General features: G+C 41.3%; 1 protein-coding gene across 1 annotated transcript; it reads right to left on the bottom strand.

Moving 5' to 3' along the window:
• Positions 1-2246: 2246 nt before the first annotated feature.
• On the bottom strand, positions 2247-24824 carry LOC127927432 (profilin-2-like). Its single transcript, XM_052513862.1, has 4 exons — positions 24804-24824; positions 3336-3406; positions 2872-2996; positions 2247-2518 (listed from the first exon to the last, which is right to left on the bottom strand). Exons 1-4 carry the CDS (start codon positions 24822-24824, stop codon positions 2403-2405), a joined length of 333 nt encoding a protein of 110 aa, XP_052369822.1. The 3' UTR covers positions 2247-2402.
• Positions 24825-25270: the final 446 nt, after the last annotated feature.

Below are 25270 nucleotides of genomic sequence, written 5' to 3'. Positions count from 1 at the left end.
AAGTGCCTTTGAACAGGGGGGTATGGTAGTAGGTGCCAGGTGTACCGGTTTGTGTCAAGAACTGCAACTCTGCTACGTTTTTCACACACAGTTTCCTGTGTGTATCTAGAACGGTCCACCACCCAAAGAACATCCAGACAACTTGACACAACAGTGGGAAGCGTTGGAGTCAACATGGGGCCAGCTTCCCTGTGGAACGATTTCAACACCTTGTAGAATCCATGACCCTACAAATCTGAGGGCATAAGGAGTGGGGCGGCACACTAAATATTAGGAAAGTGTTCATGTTTTGTACACTCAGGGTATATATTCATGAATGTATTCAACACCCCCATGACTGATAATCCCTAACTCACCAGGGCCGTCTGTAGGTCAAGTTTCAGCTGAAGGTGAAATGTGAGCCTCTCTGGACTCGCAGCGAAAGGCCAGTGTCCTGACACCCACCCTACCCTTTCACTGTACCACACACACGGTGTGCTAAAGGCCAGTGTCCTGACACCCACCCTACCCTTTCACTGTACCCTTTACTGGCTACAGAACTATATTTAACCCTCCTACCCTACCATCCCTGTGACCAGGAGACACCAGGTACACCTACCATCCCTGTGACCAGGAGACACCAGGGACACCCTACCATCCCTGTGACCAGGAGACACCAGGGACACTCTAACATCCCTGTGACCAGGGAGACACCAGGGACACCCTACCATCCCTGTGACCAGGGAGACACCAGGTACACCCTACCATCCCTGTGACCAGGGAGACACCAGGGACACCCTACCATCCCTGTGACCAGGGAGACACCAGGGTCACCCTACCATCCCTGTGACCAGGGAGACACCAGGGCCACCCTACCATCCCTGTGACCAGGGAGACACCAGGGACACCCTACCATCCCTGTGACCAGGGAGACACCAGAGACACCCTACCATCCCTGTGACCAGGGAGACACCAGGGACACCCTACAATCCCTGTGACCAGGGAGACACCAAGGACACTACCATCCCTGTGACCAGGGAGACACCAGGGTCACCCTACCATCCTTGTGACCAGGGAGACACCAGGGACACCCTACAATCCCTGTGACCAGGGAGACACCAGGGACACCCTACAATCCCTGTGACCAGGGAGACACCAGGGACACCCTACCCTCCACTGTAACCAGGGAGACACCAGGGACACCCTACAATCCCTGTGACCAGGGAGAAACCAGGGACACCCTACCCTCCCCTGTAATCAGGGAGACACCAGGGACACCCTACCATCCCTGTGACCAGGGAGACACCAGGGACACCCTACCCTCCCTGTAATCAGGGAGTCACCAGGGTCACCCTACCCTCCCTGTAATCAGGGAGACACCAAAGTCACCCTACCCTCCCTGTAATCAGGGAGACACCAGGGTCACCCTACCCTCCCCTGTAATCAGGGAGACACCAGGGTCACCCTACCCTCCCCTGTAATCAGGGAGACACCAGGGTCACCCTACCCTCCCTGTAATCAGGGAGACACCAGGGTCACCCTACCATCCTTGTGACCAGGAGACACCAGGGACACCCTACAATCCCTGTGACCAGGAGTCACCAGGGTCACCCTACCATCCCTGTGACCAGGAGACACCAGGGACAAACACCGTCTTGACACTAGTTCTAGATAAAGACAGACACCATCCTGACACTAGTTCTGGATAAGGACAGACACCATCCTGACACTAGTTCTGGATAAAGACAGACACCATCCTGACACCACCTTCCGGAGACACCTGAAACCCCACCTCTTTAAGGAATACCTAGGATAGAATAAGTAATCCTTCTCACCCCCCGCCGAAAAGATTTAGATGCACTATTGTAAAGTGGCTGTTCCACTGGATGTCATAAGGTGAATGCACCAATTTGTAAGTCGCTCTGGATAAGAGCGTCTGCTAAATGACTTAAATGTAAATGTAGTTCTGGATAAAGACAGACACCATCCTGACACTAGTTCTGGATAAAGACAGACACCATCCTGACACTAGTTCTAGATAAAGACAGACACCATCCTGACACTAGTTTTGGATAAAGACAGACACCATCCTGACACTAGTTCTGGATAAAGACAGACTACACACTCTCTCAAACACACACACTCATCTTCTCAGACTCCTCTACACACTCTCTCAAACACACACACTCTTTTCTTAGAATAAATCTTTATTATATTTGGCACAATGACAGTTTCACAGGTTTGTTCATTTGCACATCATCATCATCATCATCATCATCATCATCATCATCATCGTCATCATCATCATCATCATCATCGTCATCGTCATCATCGTCGTCTAAAAGAACATTGAGGCCCCAGGGTGAAGTCTGCCCTAGGTAAGGCTCTAGGATCTAATCATTAGACTTTCACCAGCACTGAGGTCAGGGGGAGGTCAGGGGGTAGAGGTCAATCTTCCTCAGGTAATGCATCATGTCGGAGGCCTTTATGTTGATCTTTCCTCCGGGAATGTCCTTCATCCCTTTAACAATGATCAGAGCTGAGAGAGAGAGAGAGAGAGAGAGACAGAGAGAGAGAGAGAGAGAGAGAGAGAGAGAGAGAGAGAGAGAGAGAGAGAGAGAGAGAGAGAGAGAGAGAGAGAGAGAGAGAGAGAGAGAGAGAGAAGGGGAGACAGAGAGAGAGAGAGAGAGAGAGAGAGAGAGAGAGAGAGAGAGAGAGAGAGAGAGAGAGACAGAGAGAGAGAAGGGGAGACAGAGAGAGAGAGAGAGAGAGAGAGAGAGAAGGGGAGACAGGGAGAGAGAGAGACTCCTTTAGAACACAGTAAACCCAGCAGTATTCTCATATAGAATCCTATAAAGGATAACATTCTGTAAAGAAGAGTGGGGTTCGTACTCTGGCCAGTCTTTGCGATGGTGATGCTGTAGGAGAGGGCATCAGTAGCAGTGGGCCTCATCTTAACATCTAAAGTGTTGTCCCCATCAATGTGGAGATTATCTCTCAGGACAGTACACTTGTTCTATATCATCGACTGCATCCTTATGTAATACATGTATCACTAGCCACTTTAACTATGCCACTTTGTTTACATACTCATCTCATATGTATATACTCGATACCATCTACTGCATCTTGCCTATGTCGCTCTGTACCATCACTCATTCATATATCCTTATGTACATATTCTTTATCCCCTTACACTGTGTATAAGACAGTAGTTTAGGAATTGTTAGCTAGATTACTTGCTGGTTATTACTGCATTGTCGGAACTAGAAGCACAAGCATTTCGCTACACTCGCATTAACATCTGCTAACCATGTGTATGTGACAAATTTGATTTGATTTTATTTGATCTGTTCCCACTGAGATGAAGACCGCTGGCGAAGAGAGGAGAACGATCCAACGACATCATCGCCTTGATCTCTGCAGCCTAGAGAGAGAGATGTTAGAGGTACCACACCATCGCCATCTAGTGGCTGTACAGTTTACCTAGTAAAGACATTACTGCTGTGTTTCCAGAGGGAGAGAGAGAGATGTTAGAGGTACCACACCAGCGCCATCTAGTGGCTGTACAGTTTACCTAGTAAAGACATTACTGCAGTGTTTCCAGCGCCATCTAGTGGCTGTACAGTTTACCTAGTAAAGACATTACTGCAGTGTTTCCAGAGAGAGAGAGAGAGATGTTAGAGGTACCACACCAGCGCCATCTAGTGGCTGTACAGTTTACCTAGTAAAGACATTACTGCAGTGTTTCCAGCGCCATCTAGTGGCTGTACAGTTTACCTAGTAAAGACATTACTGCAGTGTTTCCAGAGAGAGAGAGAGAGATGTTAGAGGTACCACACCAGCGCCATCTAGTGGCTGTACAGTTTACCTAGTAAAGACATTACTGCTGTGTTTCCAGAGAGAGAGAGATGTTAGGGGTACCACACCAGCGCCATCTAGTGGCTGTACAGTTTACCTAGGAAAGACATTACTGCTGTGTTTCCAGAGAGAGAGAGATGTTAGGGTACCACACCAGCGCCATCTAGTGGCTGTACAGTTTACCTAGTAAAGACATTACTGCAGTGTTTCCAGAGAGAGAGAGAGAGAGATGTTAGAGGTACCACACCAGCGCCATCTAGTGGCTGTACAGTTTACCTAGTAAAGACATTACTGCAGTGTTTCCAGAGAGAGAGAGATGTTAGAGGTACCACACCAGCGCCATCTAGTGGCTGTACAGTTTACCTAGTAAAGACATTACTGCAGTGTTTCCAGAGAGAGAGAGAGAGAGAGATGTTAGAGGTACCACACCATCGCCATCTAGTGGCTGTACAGTTTACCTAGTGAAGACATTACTGCTGTGTTTCCAGAGAGAGAGAGAGAGAGAGAGATGTTAGGGGTACCACACCAGCGCCATCTAGTGGCTGTACAGTTTACCTAGTAAAGACATTACTGCTGTGTTTCCAGAGAGAGAGAGATGTTAGGGTACCACACCAGCGCCATCTAGTGGCTGTACAGTTTACCTAGTAAAGACATTACTGCAGTGTTTCCAGAGAGAGAGAGAGATGTTAGAGGTACCACACCAGCGCCATCTAGTGGCTGTACAGTTTACCTAGTAAAGACATTACTGCAGTGTTTCCAGAGAGAGAGAGAGAGAGAGATGTTAGAGGTACCACACCAGCGCCATCTAGTGGCTGTACAGTTTACCTAGTAAAGACATTACTGCAGTGTTTCCAGAGAGAGAGAGAGATGTTAGAGGTACCACACCAGCGCCATCTAGTGGCTGTACAGTTTACCTAGTAAAGACATTACTGCAGTGTTTCCAGAGAGAGAGAGATGTTAGAGGTACCACACCATCGCCATCTAGTGGCTGTACAGTTTACCTAGTAAAGACATTACTGCTGTGTTTCCAGAGAGAGAGAGAGAGAGAGAGAGATGTTAGAGGTACCACACCAGCGCCATCTAGTGGCTGTACAGTTTACCTAGTAAAGACATTACTGCTGTGTTTCCAGAGAGAGAGAGATGTTAGAGGTACCACACCAGCGCCATCTCGTGGCTGTACAGTTTACCTAGTAAAGACATTACTGCTGTGTTTCCAGAGAGAGAGAGAGAGAGGTGTTAGAGGTACCACGCCAGCGCCATCTAGTGGCTGTACAGTTTACCTAGTAAAGACATTACTGCTGTGTTTCCAGAGAGAGAGAGAGAGAGAGAGAGAGATGTTAGAGGTACCACACCAGCGCCATCTAGTGGCTGTACAGTTTACCTAGTAAAGACATTACTGCTGTGTTTCCAGAGAGAGAGAGAGATGTTAGAGATACCACACCATCGCCATCTAGTGGCTGTACAGTTTACCTAGTAAAGACATTACTGCTGTGTTTCCAGAGAGAGAGAGAGAGATGTTAGAGGTACCACGCCAGCGCCATCTAGTGGCTGTACAGTTTACCTAGTAAAGACATTACTGCTGTGTTTCCAGAGGGAGAGAGAGAGAGATGTTAGAGGTACCACACCAGCGCCATCTAGTGGCTGTACAGTTTACCTAGTAAAGACATTACTGCTGTGTTTCCAGAGAGAGAGATGTTAGAGGTACCACACCAGCTCCATCTAGTGGCTGTACAGTTTACCTAGTAAAGACATTACTGCTGTGTTTCCAGAAAGAGAGAGAGATGTTAGAGGTACCACGCCAGCGCCATCTAGTGGCTGTACAGTTTACCAGGTAAAGACATTACTGCTGTGTTTCCAGAGGGAGAGAGAGAGAGATGTTAGAGGTACCACACCAGCTCCATCTAGTGGCTGTACAGTTTACCTAGTAAAGACATTACTGCTGTGTTTCCAGAGAAAGAGAGAGAGAGAGAGATGTTAGAGGTACCACACCAGCTCCATCTAGTGGCTGTACAGTTTACCTAGTAAAGACATTACTGCAGTGTTTCCAGAGAGAGAGAGAGATGTTAGAGGTACCACACCAGCGCCATCTAGTGGCTGTACAGTTTACCTAGTAAAGACATTACTGCAGTGTTTCCAGCGCCATCTAGTGGCTGTACAGTTTACCTAGTAAAGACATTACTGCAGTGTTTCCAGAGAGAGAGAGAGAGATGTTAGAGGTACCACACCAGCGCCATCTAGTGGCTGTACAGTTTACCTAGTAAAGACATTACTGCAGTGTTTCCAGCGCCATCTAGTGGCTGTACAGTTTACCTAGTAAAGACATTACTGCAGTGTTTCCAGAGAGAGAGAGAGAGATGTTAGAGGTACCACACCAGCTCCATCTAGTGGCTGTACAGTTTACCTAGTAAAGACATTACTGCAGTGTTTCCAGAGAGAGAGAGAGATGTTAGAGGTACCACACCAGCGCCATCTAGTGGCTGTACAGTTTACCTAGTAAAGACATTACTGCAGTGTTTCCAGCGCCATCTAGTGGCTGTACAGTTTACCTAGTAAAGACATTACTGCAGTGTTTCCAGAGAGAGAGAGAGAGAGATGTTAGAGGTACCACACCAGCGCCATCTAGTGGCTGTACAGTTTACCTAGTAAAGACATTACTGCTGTGTTTCCAGAGAGAGAGATGTTAGGGGTACCACACCAGCGCCATCTAGTGGCTGTACAGTTTACCTAGGAAAGACATTACTGCTGTGTTTCCAGAGAGAGAGAGATGTTAGGGTACCACACCAGCGCCATCTAGTGGCTGTACAGTTTACCTAGTAAAGACATTACTGCAGTGTTTCCAGAGAGAGAGAGAGAGAGATGTTAGAGGTACCACACCAGCGCCATCTAGTGGCTGTACAGTTTACCTAGTAAAGACATTACTGCAGTGTTTCCAGAGAGAGAGAGATGTTAGAGGTACCACACCAGCGCCATCTAGTGGCTGTACAGTTTACCTAGTAAAGACATTACTGCAGTGTTTCCAGAGAGAGAGAGAGGCAAGAAGGGCATTCTATGCCATCAAAAGAAACATAAATTTCAACATACCAATTAGGATTTGGCTAAAAATACTTGAATCAGTCATAGAGCCCATTGCCCTTTATGGTTGTGAGGTCTGGGGTCCGCTCACCAACCAAGACTTCACAAAATGGGACAAACACCAAATTGAGACTCTGCACGCAGAATTCTGCAAAAATATCCTCCGTGTACAACGTAAAACACCAAATAATGCATGCAGAGCAGAATTAGGCCGATACCCACTAATTATCAAAATCCAGAAAAGAGCCATTAAATTCTACAACCACCTAAAAGGAAGCGATTCACAAACCTTCCATAACAAAGCCATCACAAACAGAGAGATGAACCTGGAGAAGAGTCCCCTAAGCAAACTGGTCCTGGGGCTCTGTTCACAAACACAAACACACCCTACAGAGCCCCAGGACAACAGCACAATTAGACCCAACCAAATCATGAGAAAACAAAAAGATAATTACTTAACACATTGGAAAGAATTAACAAAAAAACAGAGCAAACTAGAATGCTATTTGGCCCTACACAGAGAGTACACAGCGGCAGAATACCTGACCACTGTGACTGACCCAAAATTAAGGAAAGCTTTGACTATGTACAGACTCAGTGAGCATAGCCTTGCTATTGAGAAAGGCCGTAGGCAGACATGGCTCTCAAGAGAAGACAGGCTATGTGCTCACTGCCCACAAAATGAGGTGGAAACTGAGCTGCACTTCCTAACCTCCTGCCCAATGTATGACCATATTAGAGAGACATATTTCCCCAGATCACACAGATCCACAAAGAATTCGAAAACATATCCAATTTTGAAAAACTCCCATACCTACTGGGTGAAATTCCACAGTGTGCCATCACAGCAGCAAGATTTGTGACCTGTTGCCACGAGAAAAGGGCAACCAGTGAAGAACAAACACCATTGTAAATACAACCCATATTTATGCTTATTTATTTTATCTTGTGTCCTTTAATTGTTTGTACATTGTGTATATATATATATATATATATATATATATATATATATAATATGACATTTGTAATGTCTTTACTGTTTTGAAACTGTTGTATGTGTAATGTTTACTGTTAATTTTTGTTGTTTTTCACTTTATATATTCACTTTGTATGTTGTCTACCTCACTTGCTTTGGCAATGTTAACACGTGTTTCCCATGCCAATAAAGCCCTTGAATTGAATTGAATTGAATTGAGAGAGAGAGAGATGTTAGAGGTACCACACCATCGCCATCTAGTGGCTGTACAGTTTACCTAGTGAAGACATTACTGCTGTGTTTCCAGAGAGAGAGAGAGAGAGAGAGAGATGTTAGGGGTACCACACCAGCGCCATCTAGTGGCTGTACAGTTTACCTAGTAAAGACATTACTGCTGTGTTTCCAGAGAGAGAGAGATGTTAGGGGTACCACACCAGCGCCATCTAGTGGCTGTACAGTTTACCTAGTAAAGACATTACTGCAGTGTTTCCAGAGAGAGAGAGAGATGTTAGAGGTACCACACCAGCGCCATCTAGTGGCTGTACAGTTTACCTAGTAAAGACATTACTGCAGTGTTTCCAGAGAGAGAGAGAGAGAGATGTTAGAGGTACCACACCATCGCCATCTAGTGGCTGTACAGTTTACCTAGTAAAGACATTACTGCAGTGTTTCCAGAGAGAGAGAGATGTTAGAGGTACCACACCAGCGCCATCTAGTGGCTGTACAGTTTACCTAGTAAAGACATTACTGCAGTGTTTCCAGAGAGAGAGAGAGATGTTAGAGGTACCACACCAGCGCCATCTAGTGGCTGTACAGTTTACCTAGTAAAGACATTACTGCTGTGTTTCCAGAGAGAGAGAGAGAGAGAGAGAGAGATGTTAGAGGTACCACACCAGCGCCATCTAGTGGCTGTACAGTTTACCTAGTAAAGACATTACTGCTGTGTTTCCAGAGAGAGAGAGATGTTAGAGGTACCACACCAGCGCCATCTCGTGGCTGTACAGTTTACCTAGTAAAGACATTACTGCTGTGTTTCCAGAGAGAGAGAGAGAGGTGTTAGAGGTACCACGCCAGCGCCATCTAGTGGCTGTACAGTTTACCTAGTAAAGACATTACTGCTGTGTTTCCAGAGAGAGAGAGAGAGAGAGATGTTAGAGGTACCACACCAGCGCCATCTAGTGGCTGTACAGTTTACCTAGTAAAGACATTACTGCTGTGTTTCCAGAGAGAGAGAGAGAGATGTTAGAGATACCACACCATCGCCATCTAGTGGCTGTACAGTTTACCTAGTAAAGACATTACTGCTGTGTTTCCAGAGGGAGAGAGAGAGAGATGTTAGAGGTACCACACCAGCGCCATCTAGTGGCTGTACAGTTTACCTAGTAAAGACATTACTGCTGTGTTTCCAGAAAGAGAGAGAGATGTTAGAGATACCACGCCAGCGCCATCTAGTGGCTGTACAGTTTACCAGGTAAAGACATTACTGCTGTGTTTCCAGAGGGAGAGAGAGAGATGTTAGAGGTACCACACCAGCGCCATCTAGTGGCTGTACAGTTTACCTAGTAAAGACATTACTGCAGTGTTTCCAGAGAGAGAGAGAGAGAGATGTTAGAGGTACCACACCAGCTCCATCTAGTGGCTGTACAGTTTACCTAGTAAAGACATTACTGCAGTGTTTCCAGAGAGAGAGAGAGATGTTAGAGGTACCACACCAGCGCCATCTAGTGGCTGTACAGTTTACCTAGTAAAGACATTACTGCTGTGTTTCCAGAGAGAGAGATGTTAGAGGTACCACACCAGCTCCATCTAGTGGCTGTACAGTTTACCTAGTAAAGACATTACTGCTGTGTTTCCAGAGAGAGAGAGATGTTAGAGGTACCACGCCAGCTCCATCTAGTGGCTGTACAGTTTACCAGGTAAAGACATTACTGCTGTGTTTCCAGAGGGAGAGAGATGTTAGAGGTACCACACCAGCGCCATCTAGTGGCTGTACAGTTTACCTAGTAAAGACATTACTGCAGTGTTTCCAGAGAGAGAGAGAGAGATGTTAGAGGTACCACACCAGCGCCATCTAGTGGCTGTACAGTTTACCTAGTAAAGACATTACTGCTGTGTTTCCAGAGAGGGAGAGAGAGATGTTAGGGGTACCACACCAGCTCCATCTAGTGGCTGTACAGTTTACCTAGTAAAGACATTACTGCTGTGTTTCCAGAGAGAGAGAGATGTTAGAGGTACCACGCCAGCTCCATCTAGTGGCTGTACAGTTTACCTAGTAAAGACATTACTGCTGTGTTTCCAGAGAGAGAGATGTTAGAGGTACCACACCAGCTCCATCTAGTGGCTGTACAGTTTACCTAGTAAAGACATTACTGCAGTGTTTCCAGAGAGAGAGAGATGTTAGAGGTACCACACCAGCTCCATCTAGAGGCTGTACAGTTTACCTAGTAAAGACATTACTGCTGTGTTTCCAGAGAGAGAGAGATGTTAGAGGTACCACGCCAGCTCCATCTAGAGGCTGTACAGTTTACCTAGTAAAGACATTACTGCAGTGTTTCCAGAGAGAGAGATGTTAGAGGTACCACGCCAGCGCCATCTAGTGGCTGTACAGTTTACCTAGTAAAGACATTACTGCTGTGTTTCCAGAGGAGAGAGATGTTAGAGGTACCACACCAGCGCCATCTAGTGGCTGTACAGTTTACCTAGTAAAGACATTACTGCTGTGTTTCCAGAGAGAGAGAGATGTTAGAGGTACCACACCAGCGCCATCTAGTGGCTGTACAGTTTACCTAGTAAAGACATTACTGCAGTGTTTCCAGAGAGAGAGAGAGATGTTAGAGGTACCACACCAGCGCCATCTAGTGGCTGTACAGTTTACCTAGTAAAGACATTACTGCTGTGTTTCCAGAGAGAGAGAGATGTTAGAGGTACCACGCCAGCTCCATCTAGTTGTGGATCATTTAAATCAGCTGCACTCCTTTGAGAACAGAGTTAGATCAACTCTGTCGACAACCACATGAATCAGATAGATGCAACTGTTTAGTAACTCAATTCAGCAACTAACGACAAACTAGTCAATCAGACTCAGACCTCTCAATGCATCCATCTAGTAGTGACAGAGTAGGTCTACGGACAGACACAGTTAACTCACCTAGACTAACCCACCCCTAACACTACAGTTAACTCACCTAGACTAACCCATCCCTAACACTACAGTTAACTCACCTAGACTAACCCATCCCTAACACTACAGTTAACTCACCTACACTAACCCATCCTAACACTACAGTTAACTCACCTAGACTAACCCATCCTAACACTACAGTTAACTCACCTAGACTAACCCATCCTAACACTACAGTTAACACACCTATACTAACCCATCCTAACACTACACAGTTAACTCACCTAGACTAACTCAACCCAAACCTAACACTACACAGTTAACTCACCTAGACTAACCCATCCTAACCTAACACTACACAGTTAACTCACCTAGACTAACCCATCCTAACCTAACACTACACAGTTAACTCACCTAGACTAACTCAACCCAAACCTAACACTACACAGTTAACTCACCTAGACTAACCCATCCCTAACACTACAGTTAACTCACCTAGACTAACCAACCTGAAGCTAACAAGTAGAACCGATCCCAGGAACAGGGTTGGAGTTAAAACCTACAGGAGGGTATCTCTCCAGGAACAGGGCTGGAGTTAAAACCTCCAGGAGGGTATCTCTCCAGGAACAGGGTTGGAGTTAAAACCTACAGGAGGGTCTCTCTCCAAGAACAGGGTTGAGTTAAAACCTCCAGGAGGGTATCTCTCCAGGAACAGGGTTGGAGTTAAAACCTACAGGAGGGTCTCTCTCCAAGAACAGGGTTGGAGTTAAAACCTCCAGGAGGGTCTCTCTCCAGGAACAGGGTTGGAGTTAAAACCTACAGGAGGGTTTCTCTCCGGGAACAGGGTTGTCAGAGAGTATGGTGCAGAGAGAGAGAGAGAGTAACCATTACAGGATTACAGGATCCGAACTGCTATATTTATCATAACCGTTACAGGATCCTAACTGCTATATTTATTATAACCGTTACAGGATCCTAACTGCTATATTTATTATAACCGTTACAGGATCCTAACTGCTATATTTATCATAACAGTTACAGGATCCTAACTGCTATATTTATTATAACCGTTACAGGATCCTAACTGCTATATTTATCATAACCGTTACAGGATCCTAACTGCTATATTTATCATAACCGTTACAGGATCCTAACTGCTATATTTATTATAACCGTTACAGGATCCTAACTGCTATATTTATCATAACCGTTACAGGATCCTAACTGCTATATTTATCATAACCGTTACAGGATCCTAACAACTATATTGCGTCATGTTCAACAGGTTACATTTAAGGCATTTAAGGGGTTTGTGGTATATGGCCAATATACTATCAACGGGTTATATTATATAATGGAACACAGTCTAATATCAACGGGTTATATTATATAATGGAACACAGTCTAATATCAACGGATTATATTATATAATGGAACACAGTCTAATATCAACTGGTTATATAATGGAACACAGTCAACTGGTTATATTATATAATGGAACACAGTCTAATATCAACGGGTTATATTATATAATGGAACACAGTCTAATATCAACGGGTTATATTATATAATGGAACACAGTCTAATATCAACGGATTATATTATATAATGGAACACAGTCTAATATCAACTGGTTATATAATGGAACACAGTCAACTGGTTATATTATATAATGGAACACAGTCTAATATCAACGGGTTATATTATATAATGGAACACAGTCTAATATCAACGGGTTATATTATATAATGGAACACAGTCTAATATCAACGGGTTATATTATATAATGGAACACAGTCTAATATCAACTGGTTATATTATATAATGGAACACAGTCTAATATCAATGGGTTATATTATATAATGGAACACAGTCTAATATCAACGGGTTATATTATATAATGGAACACAGTCTAATATCAACGGGTTATATTATATAATGGAACACAGTCTAATATCAACGGGTTATATTATATAATGGAACACAGTCTAATATCAATGGGTTATATTATATAATGGAACACAGTCTAATATCAACGGGTTATATTATATAATGGAACACAGTCTAATATCAACGGGTTATATTATATAATGGAACACAGTCTAATATCAACGGATTATATTATATAATGGAACACAGTCTAATATCAACTGGTTATATAATGGAACACAGTCAACTGGTTATATTATATAATGGAACACAGTCTAATATCAACTGGTTATATTATATAATGGAACACAGTCTAATATCAACTGGTTATATTATATAATGGAACACAGTCTAATATCAACGGGTTATATTATATAATGGAACACAGTCTAATATCAACGGGTTATATTATATAATGGAACACAGTCTAATATCAACGGGTTATATTATATAATGGAACACAGTCTAATATCAACGGGTTATATTATATAATGGAACACAGTCTAATATCAACGGGTTATATTATATAATGGAACACAGTCTAATATCAACGGGTTATATTATATAATGGAACACAGTCTAATATCAACTGGTTATATTATATAATGGAACACAGTCAACTGGTTATATTATATATTATATAATGGAACACAGTCTAATATCAACGGGTTATATAATGGAACACAGTCTAATATCAACTGGTTATATAATGGAACACAGTCTAATATCAACTGGTTATATAATGGAACACCGTCTAATATCAACTGGTTATATTATATAATGGAACACAGTCTAATATCAACTGGTTATATAATGGAACACAGTCTGATATCAACTGGTTATATAATGGAACACAGTCTGATATCAACTGGTTATATTATATAATGGAACACAGTCAACTGGTTATATTATATAATGGAACACAGTCTAATATCAACGGGTTATATTATATAATGGAACACAGTCTAATATCAACGGGTTATATAATGGAACACAGTCTAATATCAACTGGTTATATAATGGAACACAGTCTAATATCAACTGGTTATATAATGGAACACAGTCTAATATCAACTGGTTATATAATGGAACACAGTCTAATATCAACAGGTTATATTATATAATGGAACACAGTCTAATATCATCTGGTTATATAATGGAACAAAGTCAACTGGTTATATAATGGAACACAGTCTAATATCAACGGGTTATATTATATAATGGAACACAGTCTAATATCAACTGGTTATATTATATAATGGAACACAGTCTAATATCAACGGGTTATATAATGGAACACAGTCTAATATCAACTGGTTATATAATGGAACACAGTCTACTGGTTATATAATGGAACACAGTCTAATATCAATGGGTTATATAATGGAACACATTCTACTGGTTATATAATGGAACACAGTCTACTGGTTATATAATGGAACACAGTCTACTGGTTATATTATATAATGGAACACAGTCTACTGGTTATATTATATAATGGAACACAGTCTACTGGTTATATAATGGAACACAGTCTACTGGTTATATAATGGAACACAGTCTACTGGTTATGTAATGGAACACAGTCTACTGGTTATATAATGGAACACAGTCTAATATCAACTGGTTATATAATGGAACACAGTCTAATATCAACTGGTTATATTATATAATGGAACACAGTCTACTGGTTATATAATGGAACACAGTCTAATATCAACTGGTTATATAATGGAACACAGTCTAATATCAACGGGTTATATAATGGAACACAGTCTAATATCAACTGGTTATATAATGGAACACAGTCTAATATCAACTGGTTATATAATGGAACACAGTCTACTGGTTATATAATGGAACACAGTCTAATATCAACTGGTTATATAATGGAACACAGTCTAATATCAACGGGTTATATAATGGAACACAGTCTACTGGTTATATAATGGAACACAGTCTAATATCAATGGGTTTATATAATGGAACACAGTCTACTGGTTATATAATGGAACACAGTCTAATATCAACGGGTTATATAATGGAACACAGTCTACTGGTTATATAATGGAACACAGTCTAATATCAACGGGTTATATAATGGAACACATTCTACTGGTTATATAATGGAACACAGTCTACTGGTTATATAATGGAACACAGTCTACTGGTTATATAATGGAACACAGTCTACTGGTTATATTATATAATGGAACACAGTCTACTGGTTATATTATATAATGGAACACAGTCTACTGGTTATATAATGGAACACAGTCTACTGGTTATATAATGGAACACAGTCTACTGGTTATGTAATGGAACACAGTCTACTGGTTATATAATGGAACACAGTCTACTGGTTATATAATGGAACACAGTCTACTGGTTATATAATGGAACACAGTCTACTGGTTATATAATGGAACACAGTCTACTGGTTATATAATGGAACACAGTCTACTGGTTATATAATGGAACACAGTCTACTGGTTATATAATGGAACACAGTCTACTGGTTATATAATATAATGGAACACAGTCTACTGGTTATATAATATAATGGAACACAGTCTACTGGTTATATAATGGAACACAGTCTACTGGTTATATAATATAATGGAACACAGTCTACTGGTTATATAATGGAACACAGTCTACTGGTTATATAATGGAACACAGTCTACTGGTTATATTATATAATGGAACACAGTCTACTGGTTATATAATGGAACACAGTCTACTGGTTATATAATGGAACACAGTCTACTGGTTATATAATGGAACACAGTCTACTGGTTATATTATATAATGGAACACAGTCTACTGGTTATATAATGGAACACAGTCTACAGGTTATATAATGGAACACAGTCTACTGGTTATATAATGGAACACAGTCTACTGGTTATATAATGGAACACAGTCTACTGGTTATATAATGGAACACAGTCTACTGGTTATATAATGGAACACAGTCTGCTGGTTATATAATGGAACACAGTCTACTGGTTATATAATGGAACACAGTCTACTGGTTATATAATGGAACACAGTCTACTGGTTATATAATGGAACACAGTCTGCTGGTTATATAATGGAACACAGTCTACTGGTTATATAATGGAACACAGTCTACTGGTTATATAATGGAACACAGTCTACTGGTTATATAATGGAACACAGTCTACTGGTTATATAATGGAACACAGTCTACTGGTTATATAATGGAACACAGTCTACTGGTTATGTAATGGAACACAGTCTACTGGTTATATAATGGAACACAGTCTAATATCAACTGGTTATATAATGGAACACAGTCTAATATCAACTGGTTATATTATATAATGGAACACAGTCTACTGGTTATATAATGGAACACAGTCTAATATCAACTGGTTATATAATGGAACACAGTCTAATATCAACGGGTTATATAATGGAACACAGTCTAATATCAACTGGTTATATAATGGAACACAGTCTAATATCAACTGGTTATATAATGGAACACAGTCTACTGGTTATATAATGGAACACAGTCTAATATCAACTGGTTATATAATGGAACACAGTCTAATATCAACGGGTTATATAATGGAACACAGTCTACTGGTTATATAATGGAACACAGTCTAATATCAATGGGTTTATATAATGGAACACAGTCTACTGGTTATATAATGGAACACAGTCTAATATCAACGGGTTATATAATGGAACACAGTCTACTGGTTATATAATGGAACACAGTCTAATATCAACGGGTTATATAATGGAACACATTCTACTGGTTATATAATGGAACACAGTCTGCTGGTTATATAATGGAACACAGTCTACTGGTTATATAATGGAACACAGTCTACTGGTTATATAATGGAACACAGTCTACTGGTTATATAATGGAACACAGTCTACTGGTTATATAATGGAACACAGTCTACTGGTTATATAATGGAACACAGTCTACTGGTTATGTAATGGAACACAGTCTACTGGTTATATAATGGAACACAGTCTAATATCAACTGGTTATATAATGGAACACAGTCTAATATCAACTGGTTATATTATATAATGGAACACAGTCTACTGGTTATATAATGGAACACAGTCTAATATCAACTGGTTATATAATGGAACACAGTCTAATATCAACGGGTTATATAATGGAACACAGTCTAATATCAACTGGTTATATAATGGAACACAGTCTAATATCAACTGGTTATATAATGGAACACAGTCTACTGGTTATATAATGGAACACAGTCTAATATCAACTGGTTATATAATGGAACACAGTCTAATATCAACGGGTTATATAATGGAACACAGTCTACTGGTTATATAATGGAACACAGTCTAATATCAATGGGTTTATATAATGGAACACAGTCTACTGGTTATATAATGGAACACAGTCTAATATCAACGGGTTATATAATGGAACACAGTCTACTGGTTATATAATGGAACACAGTCTAATATCAACGGGTTATATAATGGAACACATTCTACTGGTTATATAATGGAACACAGTCTACTGGTTATATAATGGAACACAGTCTACTGGTTATATAATGGAACACAGTCTACTGGTTATATTATATAATGGAACACAGTCTACTGGTTATATTATATAATGGAACACAGTCTACTGGTTATATAATGGAACACAGTCTACTGGTTATATAATGGAACACAGTCTACTGGTTATGTAATGGAACACAGTCTACTGGTTATATAATGGAACACAGTCTACTGGTTATATAATGGAACACAGTCTACTGGTTATATAATGGAACACAGTCTACTGGTTATATAATGGAACACAGTCTACTGGTTATATAATGGAACACAGTCTACTGGTTATATAATGGAACACAGTCTACTGGTTATATAATATAATGGAACACAGTCTACTGGTTATATAATATAATGGAACACAGTCTACTGGTTATATAATGGAACACAGTCTACTGGTTATATAATATAATGGAACACAGTCTACTGGTTATATAATGGAACACAGTCTACTGGTTATATAATGGAACACAGTCTACTGGTTATATTATATAATGGAACACAGTCTACTGGTTATATAATGGAACACAGTCTACTGGTTATATAATGGAACACAGTCTACTGGTTATATAATGGAACACAGTCTACTGGTTATATTATATAATGGAACACAGTCTACTGGTTATATAATGGAACACAGTCTACAGGTTATATAATGGAACACAGTCTACTGGTTATATAATGGAACACAGTCTACTGGTTATATAATGGAACACAGTCTACTGGTTATATAATGGAACACAGTCTACTGGTTATATAATGGAACACAGTCTGCTGGTTATATAATGGAACACAGTCTACTGGTTATATAATGGAACACAGTCTACTGGTTATATAATGGAACACAGTCTACTGGTTATATAATGGAACACAGTCTGCTGGTTATATAATGGAACACAGTCTACTGGTTATATAATGGAACACAGTCTACTGGTTATATAATGGAACACAGTCTACTGGTTATATAATGGAACACAGTCTACTGGTTATATAATGGAACACAGTCTACTGGTTATATAATGGAACACAGTCTACTGGTTATATAATGGAACACAGTCTACAGGTTATATAATGGAACACAGTCTACTGGTTATATAATGGAACACAGTCTGCTGGTTATATAATGGAACACAGTCTACTGGTTATATAATGGAACACAGTCTACTGGTTATATAATGGAACACAGTCTACTGGTTATATAATGGAACACAGTCTACTGGTTATATTATATAATGGAACACAGTCTACTGGTTATATAATGGAACACAGTCTACAGGTTATATAATGGAACACAGTCTACTGGTTATATAATGGAACACAGTCTACTGGTTATATAATGGAACACAGTCTACTGGTTATATAATGGAACACAGTCTACTGGTTATATAATGGAACACAGTCTACTGGTTATATAATATAATGGAACACAGTCTACTGGTTATATAATGGAACACAGTCTACTGGTTATATAATATAATGGAACACAGTCTACTGGTTATATAATGGAACACAGTCTACTGGTTATATAATGGAACACAGTCTGCTGGTTATATAATGGAACACAGTCTACTGGTTATATAATGGAACACAGTCTACTGGTTATATAATGGAACACAGTCTACTGGTTATATAATGGAACACAGTCTGCTGGTTATATAATGGAACACAGTCTACTGGTTATATAATGGAACACAGTCTACTGGTTATATAATGGAACACAGTCTACTGGTTATATAATGGAACACAGTCTACTGGTTATATAATGGAACACAGTCTACTGGTTATATAATGGAACACAGTCTACTGGTTATATAATGGAACACAGTCTACTGGTTATATAATGGAACACAGTCTACTGGTTATATTATATAATGGAACACAGTCTACTGGTTATATAATGGAACACAGTCTACAGGTTATATAATGGAACACAGTCTACTGGTTATATAATGGAACACAGTCTACTGGTTATATAATGGAACACAGTCTACTGGTTATATAATGGAACACAGTCTGCTGGTTATATAATGGAACACAGTCTACTGGTTATATAATGGAACACAGTCTACTGGTTATATAATGGAACACAGTCTACTGGTTATATAATGGAACACAGTCTGCTGGTTATATAATGGAACACAGTCTACTGGTTATATAATGGAACACAGTCTACTGGTTATATAATGGAACACAGTCTACTGGTTATATAATGGAACACAGTCTACTGGTTATATAATGGAACACAGTCTACTGGTTATATAATGGAACACAGTCTACTGGTTATATAATGGAACACAGTCTAATATCAACTGGTTATATTATATAATGGAACACAGTCTAATATCAACTGGTTATATTATATAATGGAACACAGTCTAATATCAACTGGTTATATTATATAATGGAACACAGTCTACTGGTTATATAATGGAACACAGTCTACTGGTTATATAATGGAACAGTCTTCAGGAAGGAAGTCCCCTCAGAAGTGGTTCATCCCCTGCGGCTGTGCAATGGCCTTGTTTTGTTAATTTAACAGACAAGACACTTACTTCCCGAGCCCTCGTCACCTTTTCTATAGAACAAACATGTAATAGAGTGGAACAGAATAGTGATGCACATCTGGAACGGTTGTTCTCAGAGTGTGATCATTTGAAGCAGGGCTCAATTTAGAGAGAGTGGAAAGACATTTTTCAAGGTTACGCAGGCCAATATATTGATAAAGGTCCCCTCCTAGAGAGATCGGTTATCAAAACCTCACGCCAGGGTAAACCTACACAGCCCTTATTTTACATGTTTGTAAAATCCCCTATGGGGGAAAAAGAATGGAGGAAAAACTATAGGAACCATTTCCTTGTTTGACCGCTAGGTTTTATGGGTATTAGCATAGTGTGTTACTCTATAAAACATAAATGGACATGAAAGATGACTACCTCCGTAACCCTAAGCCTTCTGTATTCACAATCTGTCACAAGACGATGAGTTAGAGAAGTCTCTCTCACTCTGGGGCAATCTGCCTACTGTTTGCTCAATCCTTCATGTGCAGAGAAATAGTGGTGTTTAGAAACACCACACCCATCAAACCTTCGTGTGCAGAGAAATAGTGGTGTTTAGAAACACCCATCAAACCTTCATGTGCAGAGAAATAGTGGTGTTTAGAAACACCACACCCATCAAACCTTCATGTGCAGAGAAATAGTGGTGTTTAGAAACACCCATCAATCCTTCATGTGCAGAGAAATAGTGGTGTTTAGAAACACTCATCAAACCTTCATGTGCAGAGAAATAGTGGTGTTTAGAAACACTCATCAAACCTTCATGTGCAGAGAAATAGTGGTGTTTAGAAACACCCATCAAACCTTCATGTGCAGAGAAATAGTGGTGTTTAGAAACACCCATCAAACCGGAGCTTTCCAAACCCCTGAACATGTCTGACAGTCATTCCAAGAGCAACAACAATCTGCTTCTCATGTTACTGGCTGTAGGGTGGTGTGTGTGTGTGTGTGTGTGTGTGTGTGTGTGTGTGTGTGTGTGTGTGTGTGTGTGTGTGTGTGTGTGTGTGTGTGTGTGTGTGTGTGTGTGTGTGTGTGTGTGTGTGTGTGTGTGTGTGTGTGTGTGTGTGTCAGAAGTTGGATGGGGAAAGAGAAGATGCACCTCTACTCACTTCCTTTATGTCGAGCTGCGGTGTGTGTGTGTCTATCTGGAGTTGCTGTTTTCAACATGACCAAATAAGGACCTCAAGATCCAACTCAAAAACACGGAAATACCCCCCATCCACACACACACACACACACACACACACACACACACACACACACACACACACACTTATGCAATACGAAGTCAGAGAGTGTCTTCTGACTAACAGCTACTAGTTGACTACTAGTATCCAATCTGCTATTGACACTAACCCAGCCTCAGCCCATACTTGTATCCTAAATAGTTTTATAGTTATAGCTAATAGTTGTATTTGAGTGAAAAATATAGTTTAATAAATTTAGTTTAATAGTATGTGACATTTTGAAAGGCTAGTTTAAAATGCCTGATGTCATACTGACAACGTCAATTAGATATGAGGATGAAATCAACGAATAGCAACAACAACACAGTCACGTTGACAGTCTCAGTATGCAAAAATAGAACGTTAGTATGCACATTTTAGAAAATATAGTTTAAATGCCAAGATGTTCTACCCTTCATTAAGGCTCTTCATCTCGTAGAATTAGACTTTTCCGGAAGCCGGTGGGAGAGGTGGGGAGGACATAGTTATCTTCATCTAGCCAAACAACAAAACAAGGCTAGTTTCTGTGTCAAATGGAGGTGAAGTAGTTTTTCTTCTCCTTATGATAACAGAATTGCATTGTATGCTACATCTTTTTTTTTTTTTTTTAATTTAAAGGATGTTCTGTTTTCTCATTGAAAAGTGCTTCTTGTTTTCTTGGTTTTCGTCAGAGCTTTCTAAACTAAATCATCTTTTGATTTGTGAATGTGTCAACATCGGGGCTCCGTGGCTGCGTTGTTGAGAGCTCAGTTGGTAGAGCATGGCGCTTGCAACGCCAGGGTAGTGGGTTCATTCCTGGGACCACCCAGTGGCTGCGTTGTTGATGTCATGTAATCAGGCCTTTTGATTTCAACAAAATGGATTTGAGTTTAGTAGGCTACCTCTTTCACTACTTCCTTCAAGGATCTTAACAGTCATTCTGATCTGAAAGGTTTTAGTACCAGGCTATTTGATGTAATATATGTTTTAGTACCAGGCTATTTGATGTAATATATGTTTTAGTACCAGGCTATTTGATGTAATATATGTTACATCCCTTTGGTTTCACTAATAAATAAATAAATAAATAAATAATAATAAATTTTGAAATGGAAACGATCTGTTGATGATGAGCATTTCTTTTTAATGGACTGAAACAAATCAGGACGTCCTGTAGGGGGAGACAGAGAGAAACCCTTCATTACAGATCACCCTGGTCAACACGTCCTGTAGGGGGAGACAGAGAGACACCCTTCATTAAGGATCACCCTGGTCAACACGTCCTGTAGGGGGAGACAGAGAGAAACCCTTCATTACAGATCACCCACAAATCATTTGTTTCCATTTTCAACATATTTATTAGTAAAACCAAAATGCAGATTTATTTTATTATTATTATTATTTAAAGCAGAGTTTCCCGAACGTGGTCCTGCCCCACTACACAGCAAATACCCAAAGCTTGGTGAGTGGGTCATTTGATACAGCTGTGTAGTGCTAGGGGCAAAAACCACAACGTGCACCCAGGGGGCCCCAGGACCGAGTTTGGGAAACCCTGAGCTATGATATAGGTCTATAACCAGCCTGAGGAGGTCTATAACCAGCCTGAGGTGGTCTATAACCAGCCTGAGGAGGTCTATGTGATGTGATCTTCCTGTCTGGGTTGGGTTGGCGCCCCCCCTAGGGTTGTGCCGTGGCGGAGATCTTTGTGGGCTATACTCAGCCTTGTCTCAGGATGGTAAGTTGGTGGTTGAAGATATCCCTCTAGTGGTGTGGTGGCAAAGTGGGTGGGGTTATAACCTTCCTGTTTGGCCCTGTCCGGGGGTGTCCTCGGATGGGGCCACAGTGTCTCCTGACCCCTCCTGTCTCAGCCTCCAGTATTTATGCTGCAGTAGTTTATGTGTCGGGGGGCTAGGGTCAGTTTGTTATATCTGGATTACTTCTCCTGTCCTATTCGGTGTCCTGTGTGAATTTAAGTGTCCTCTCTCTAATTCTCTCTTTCTTTCTCTCTCTTGGAGGACCTGAGCCCTAGGACCATGCCTCAGGACTACCTGGCATGATGACTCCTTGCTGTCCCCAGTTCACCTGGCCGTGCTGCTGCTCCAGTTTCAACTGTTCTGCCTTATTATTATTTGACCATGCTGGTCATTTATGAACATTTGAACATCTTGGTCATGTTCTGTTATAATCTCCACCCGGCACAGCCAGAAGAGGACTGGCCACCCCACATAGCCTGGTTCCTCTCAAGGTTTCTTCCTAGGTTTTGGCCTTTCTAGGGAGTTTTTCGTAGCCACCGTGCTTCTACACCTGCATTGCTTGCTGTTTGGGATTTTAGGCTGGGTTTCTGTACAGCACTTTGAGATATCAGCTGATGTACGAAGGGCTATATAAATAAATTTGATTTGATAGTCAATCGATCAATAATATAATAATACTTTTAGCAAAAAATGGTTCTTTAATTTACAATCTGTAGAAACTATGAGAATAGAAAGCTTCAGAGCACAGTTAAAATATAAAATAGAAATGGAAGCTGAAGGACTAAAAACAAACTAAATCTAACTATTGTAAAATAGACTTGTCTGTTAAATGTATATACACTGCTCAAAAAAATAAAGGGAACACTAAAATAACACATCATAGATCTGAATGAATGAAATATTCTTATTAAATAGTTTTTTCTTTACATAGTTGAATGTGCTGACAACAAAATCACACAAAAATCCAATTTATCAACCCATGGACGTCTGGATTTGGAGTCACACTCAAAATTAAAGTGGAAAACCACACTACAGGCTGATCCAACTTTGATGTAATGTCCTTAAAACAAGTCAAAATGAGGCTCAGTAGTGTGTGTGTGGCCTCCACGTGCCTGTATGACCTCCCTACAACGCCTGGGCATGCTCCTGATGAGGTGGCGGATGGTCTCCTGAGGGATCTCCTCCCAGACCTGGACTAAAGCATCCGCCAACTCCTGGACAGTCTGTGGTGCAATGTGGCGTTGGTGGATGGAGCGAGACATGATGTCCCAGATGTGCTCAATTGGATTCAGGTCTGGGGAACGGGCGGGCCAGTCCATAGCATCAATGCCTTCCTCTTGCAGGAACTGCTGACACACTCCAGCCACATGAGGTCCAGCATTGTCTTGCATTAGGAGGAACCCAGGGCCAACCGCACCAGCATATGGTCTCACAAGGGGTCTGAGGATCTCATCTCGGTACCTAATGGCAGTCAGGCTACCTCTGGCGAGCACATGGAGGGCTGTGCGGCCCCCCAAAGAAATGCCACCCCACACCATGACTGACCCGCCGCCAAACCGGTCATGCTGGAGGATGTTGCAGGCAGCAGAATGTTCTCCACGGCGTCTCCAGACTGTCACGTCTGTCACATGTGCTCAGTGTGAACCTGCTTTCATCTGTGAAGAGCACAGGGCGCCAGTGGCGAATTTGCCAATCTTGGTGTTCTCTGGCAAATGCCAAACGTCCTGCACAGTGTTGGGCTGTAAGCACAACCCACACCTGTGAACGTCGGGCCCTCATGGTATCTGTTTTCAGACTGTTTGAGCAGACACATGCACATTTGTGGCCTGCTGGAGGTCATTTTGCAGGGCTCTGGCAGTGCTCCTCCTTGCACAAAGGCGGAGGTAGCGGTCCTGCTGCTGGGTTGTTGCCTTCCTACGGCCTCCTCCACGTCTCCTGATGTACTGGCCTGTCTCTTGATGTACTGGCCTGTCTCCTGGTAGCGCCTCCATGCTCTGGACACTATGCTGACAGACACAACAAACCTTCTTGCCACATCTCGCATTGATGTGCCATCCTGGATGAGCTGCACTACCTGAGCCACTTGTGTATAAACTGGAAGTAGAGGCCTAAGTTTTGTTGTTCATTAGTTTACTCCAATTAGGGGAGGGGTTGTAGGGTTAGGGGAAATATTATTTATATATATATATATATATATATATATATATATTTACCCCCAGAAAATA

This window comes from Oncorhynchus keta, unplaced genomic scaffold (genome assembly GCF_023373465.1).
Source record: "Oncorhynchus keta strain PuntledgeMale-10-30-2019 unplaced genomic scaffold, Oket_V2 Un_scaffold_14044_pilon_pilon, whole genome shotgun sequence".
NCBI classification, from domain to species: Eukaryota; Metazoa; Chordata; class Actinopteri; order Salmoniformes; family Salmonidae; genus Oncorhynchus; species Oncorhynchus keta.
The sequence above is the reverse complement of the archived record's forward strand: the minus strand, read 5'-3'. Positions and strand labels throughout refer to the sequence as shown.

Excerpts from the sequence above, each read along its gene's own strand:
- LOC127927432 (XM_052513862.1), bottom strand. The coding sequence starts at position 24,824 with ATGAGGGCCCGACGTTCACAG. Across the intron at positions 2,997-3,335 it reads AGCGGTCTTCATCTCAGTGG|GAACAAGTGTACTGTCCTGA; the intron begins GAACAGATCAAA and ends GTCGATGATATA. Across the intron at positions 2,519-2,871 it reads CATCGCAAAGACTGGCCAGA|CTCTGATCATTGTTAAAGGG; the intron begins GTACGAACCCCA and ends TCTCTCTCTCAG.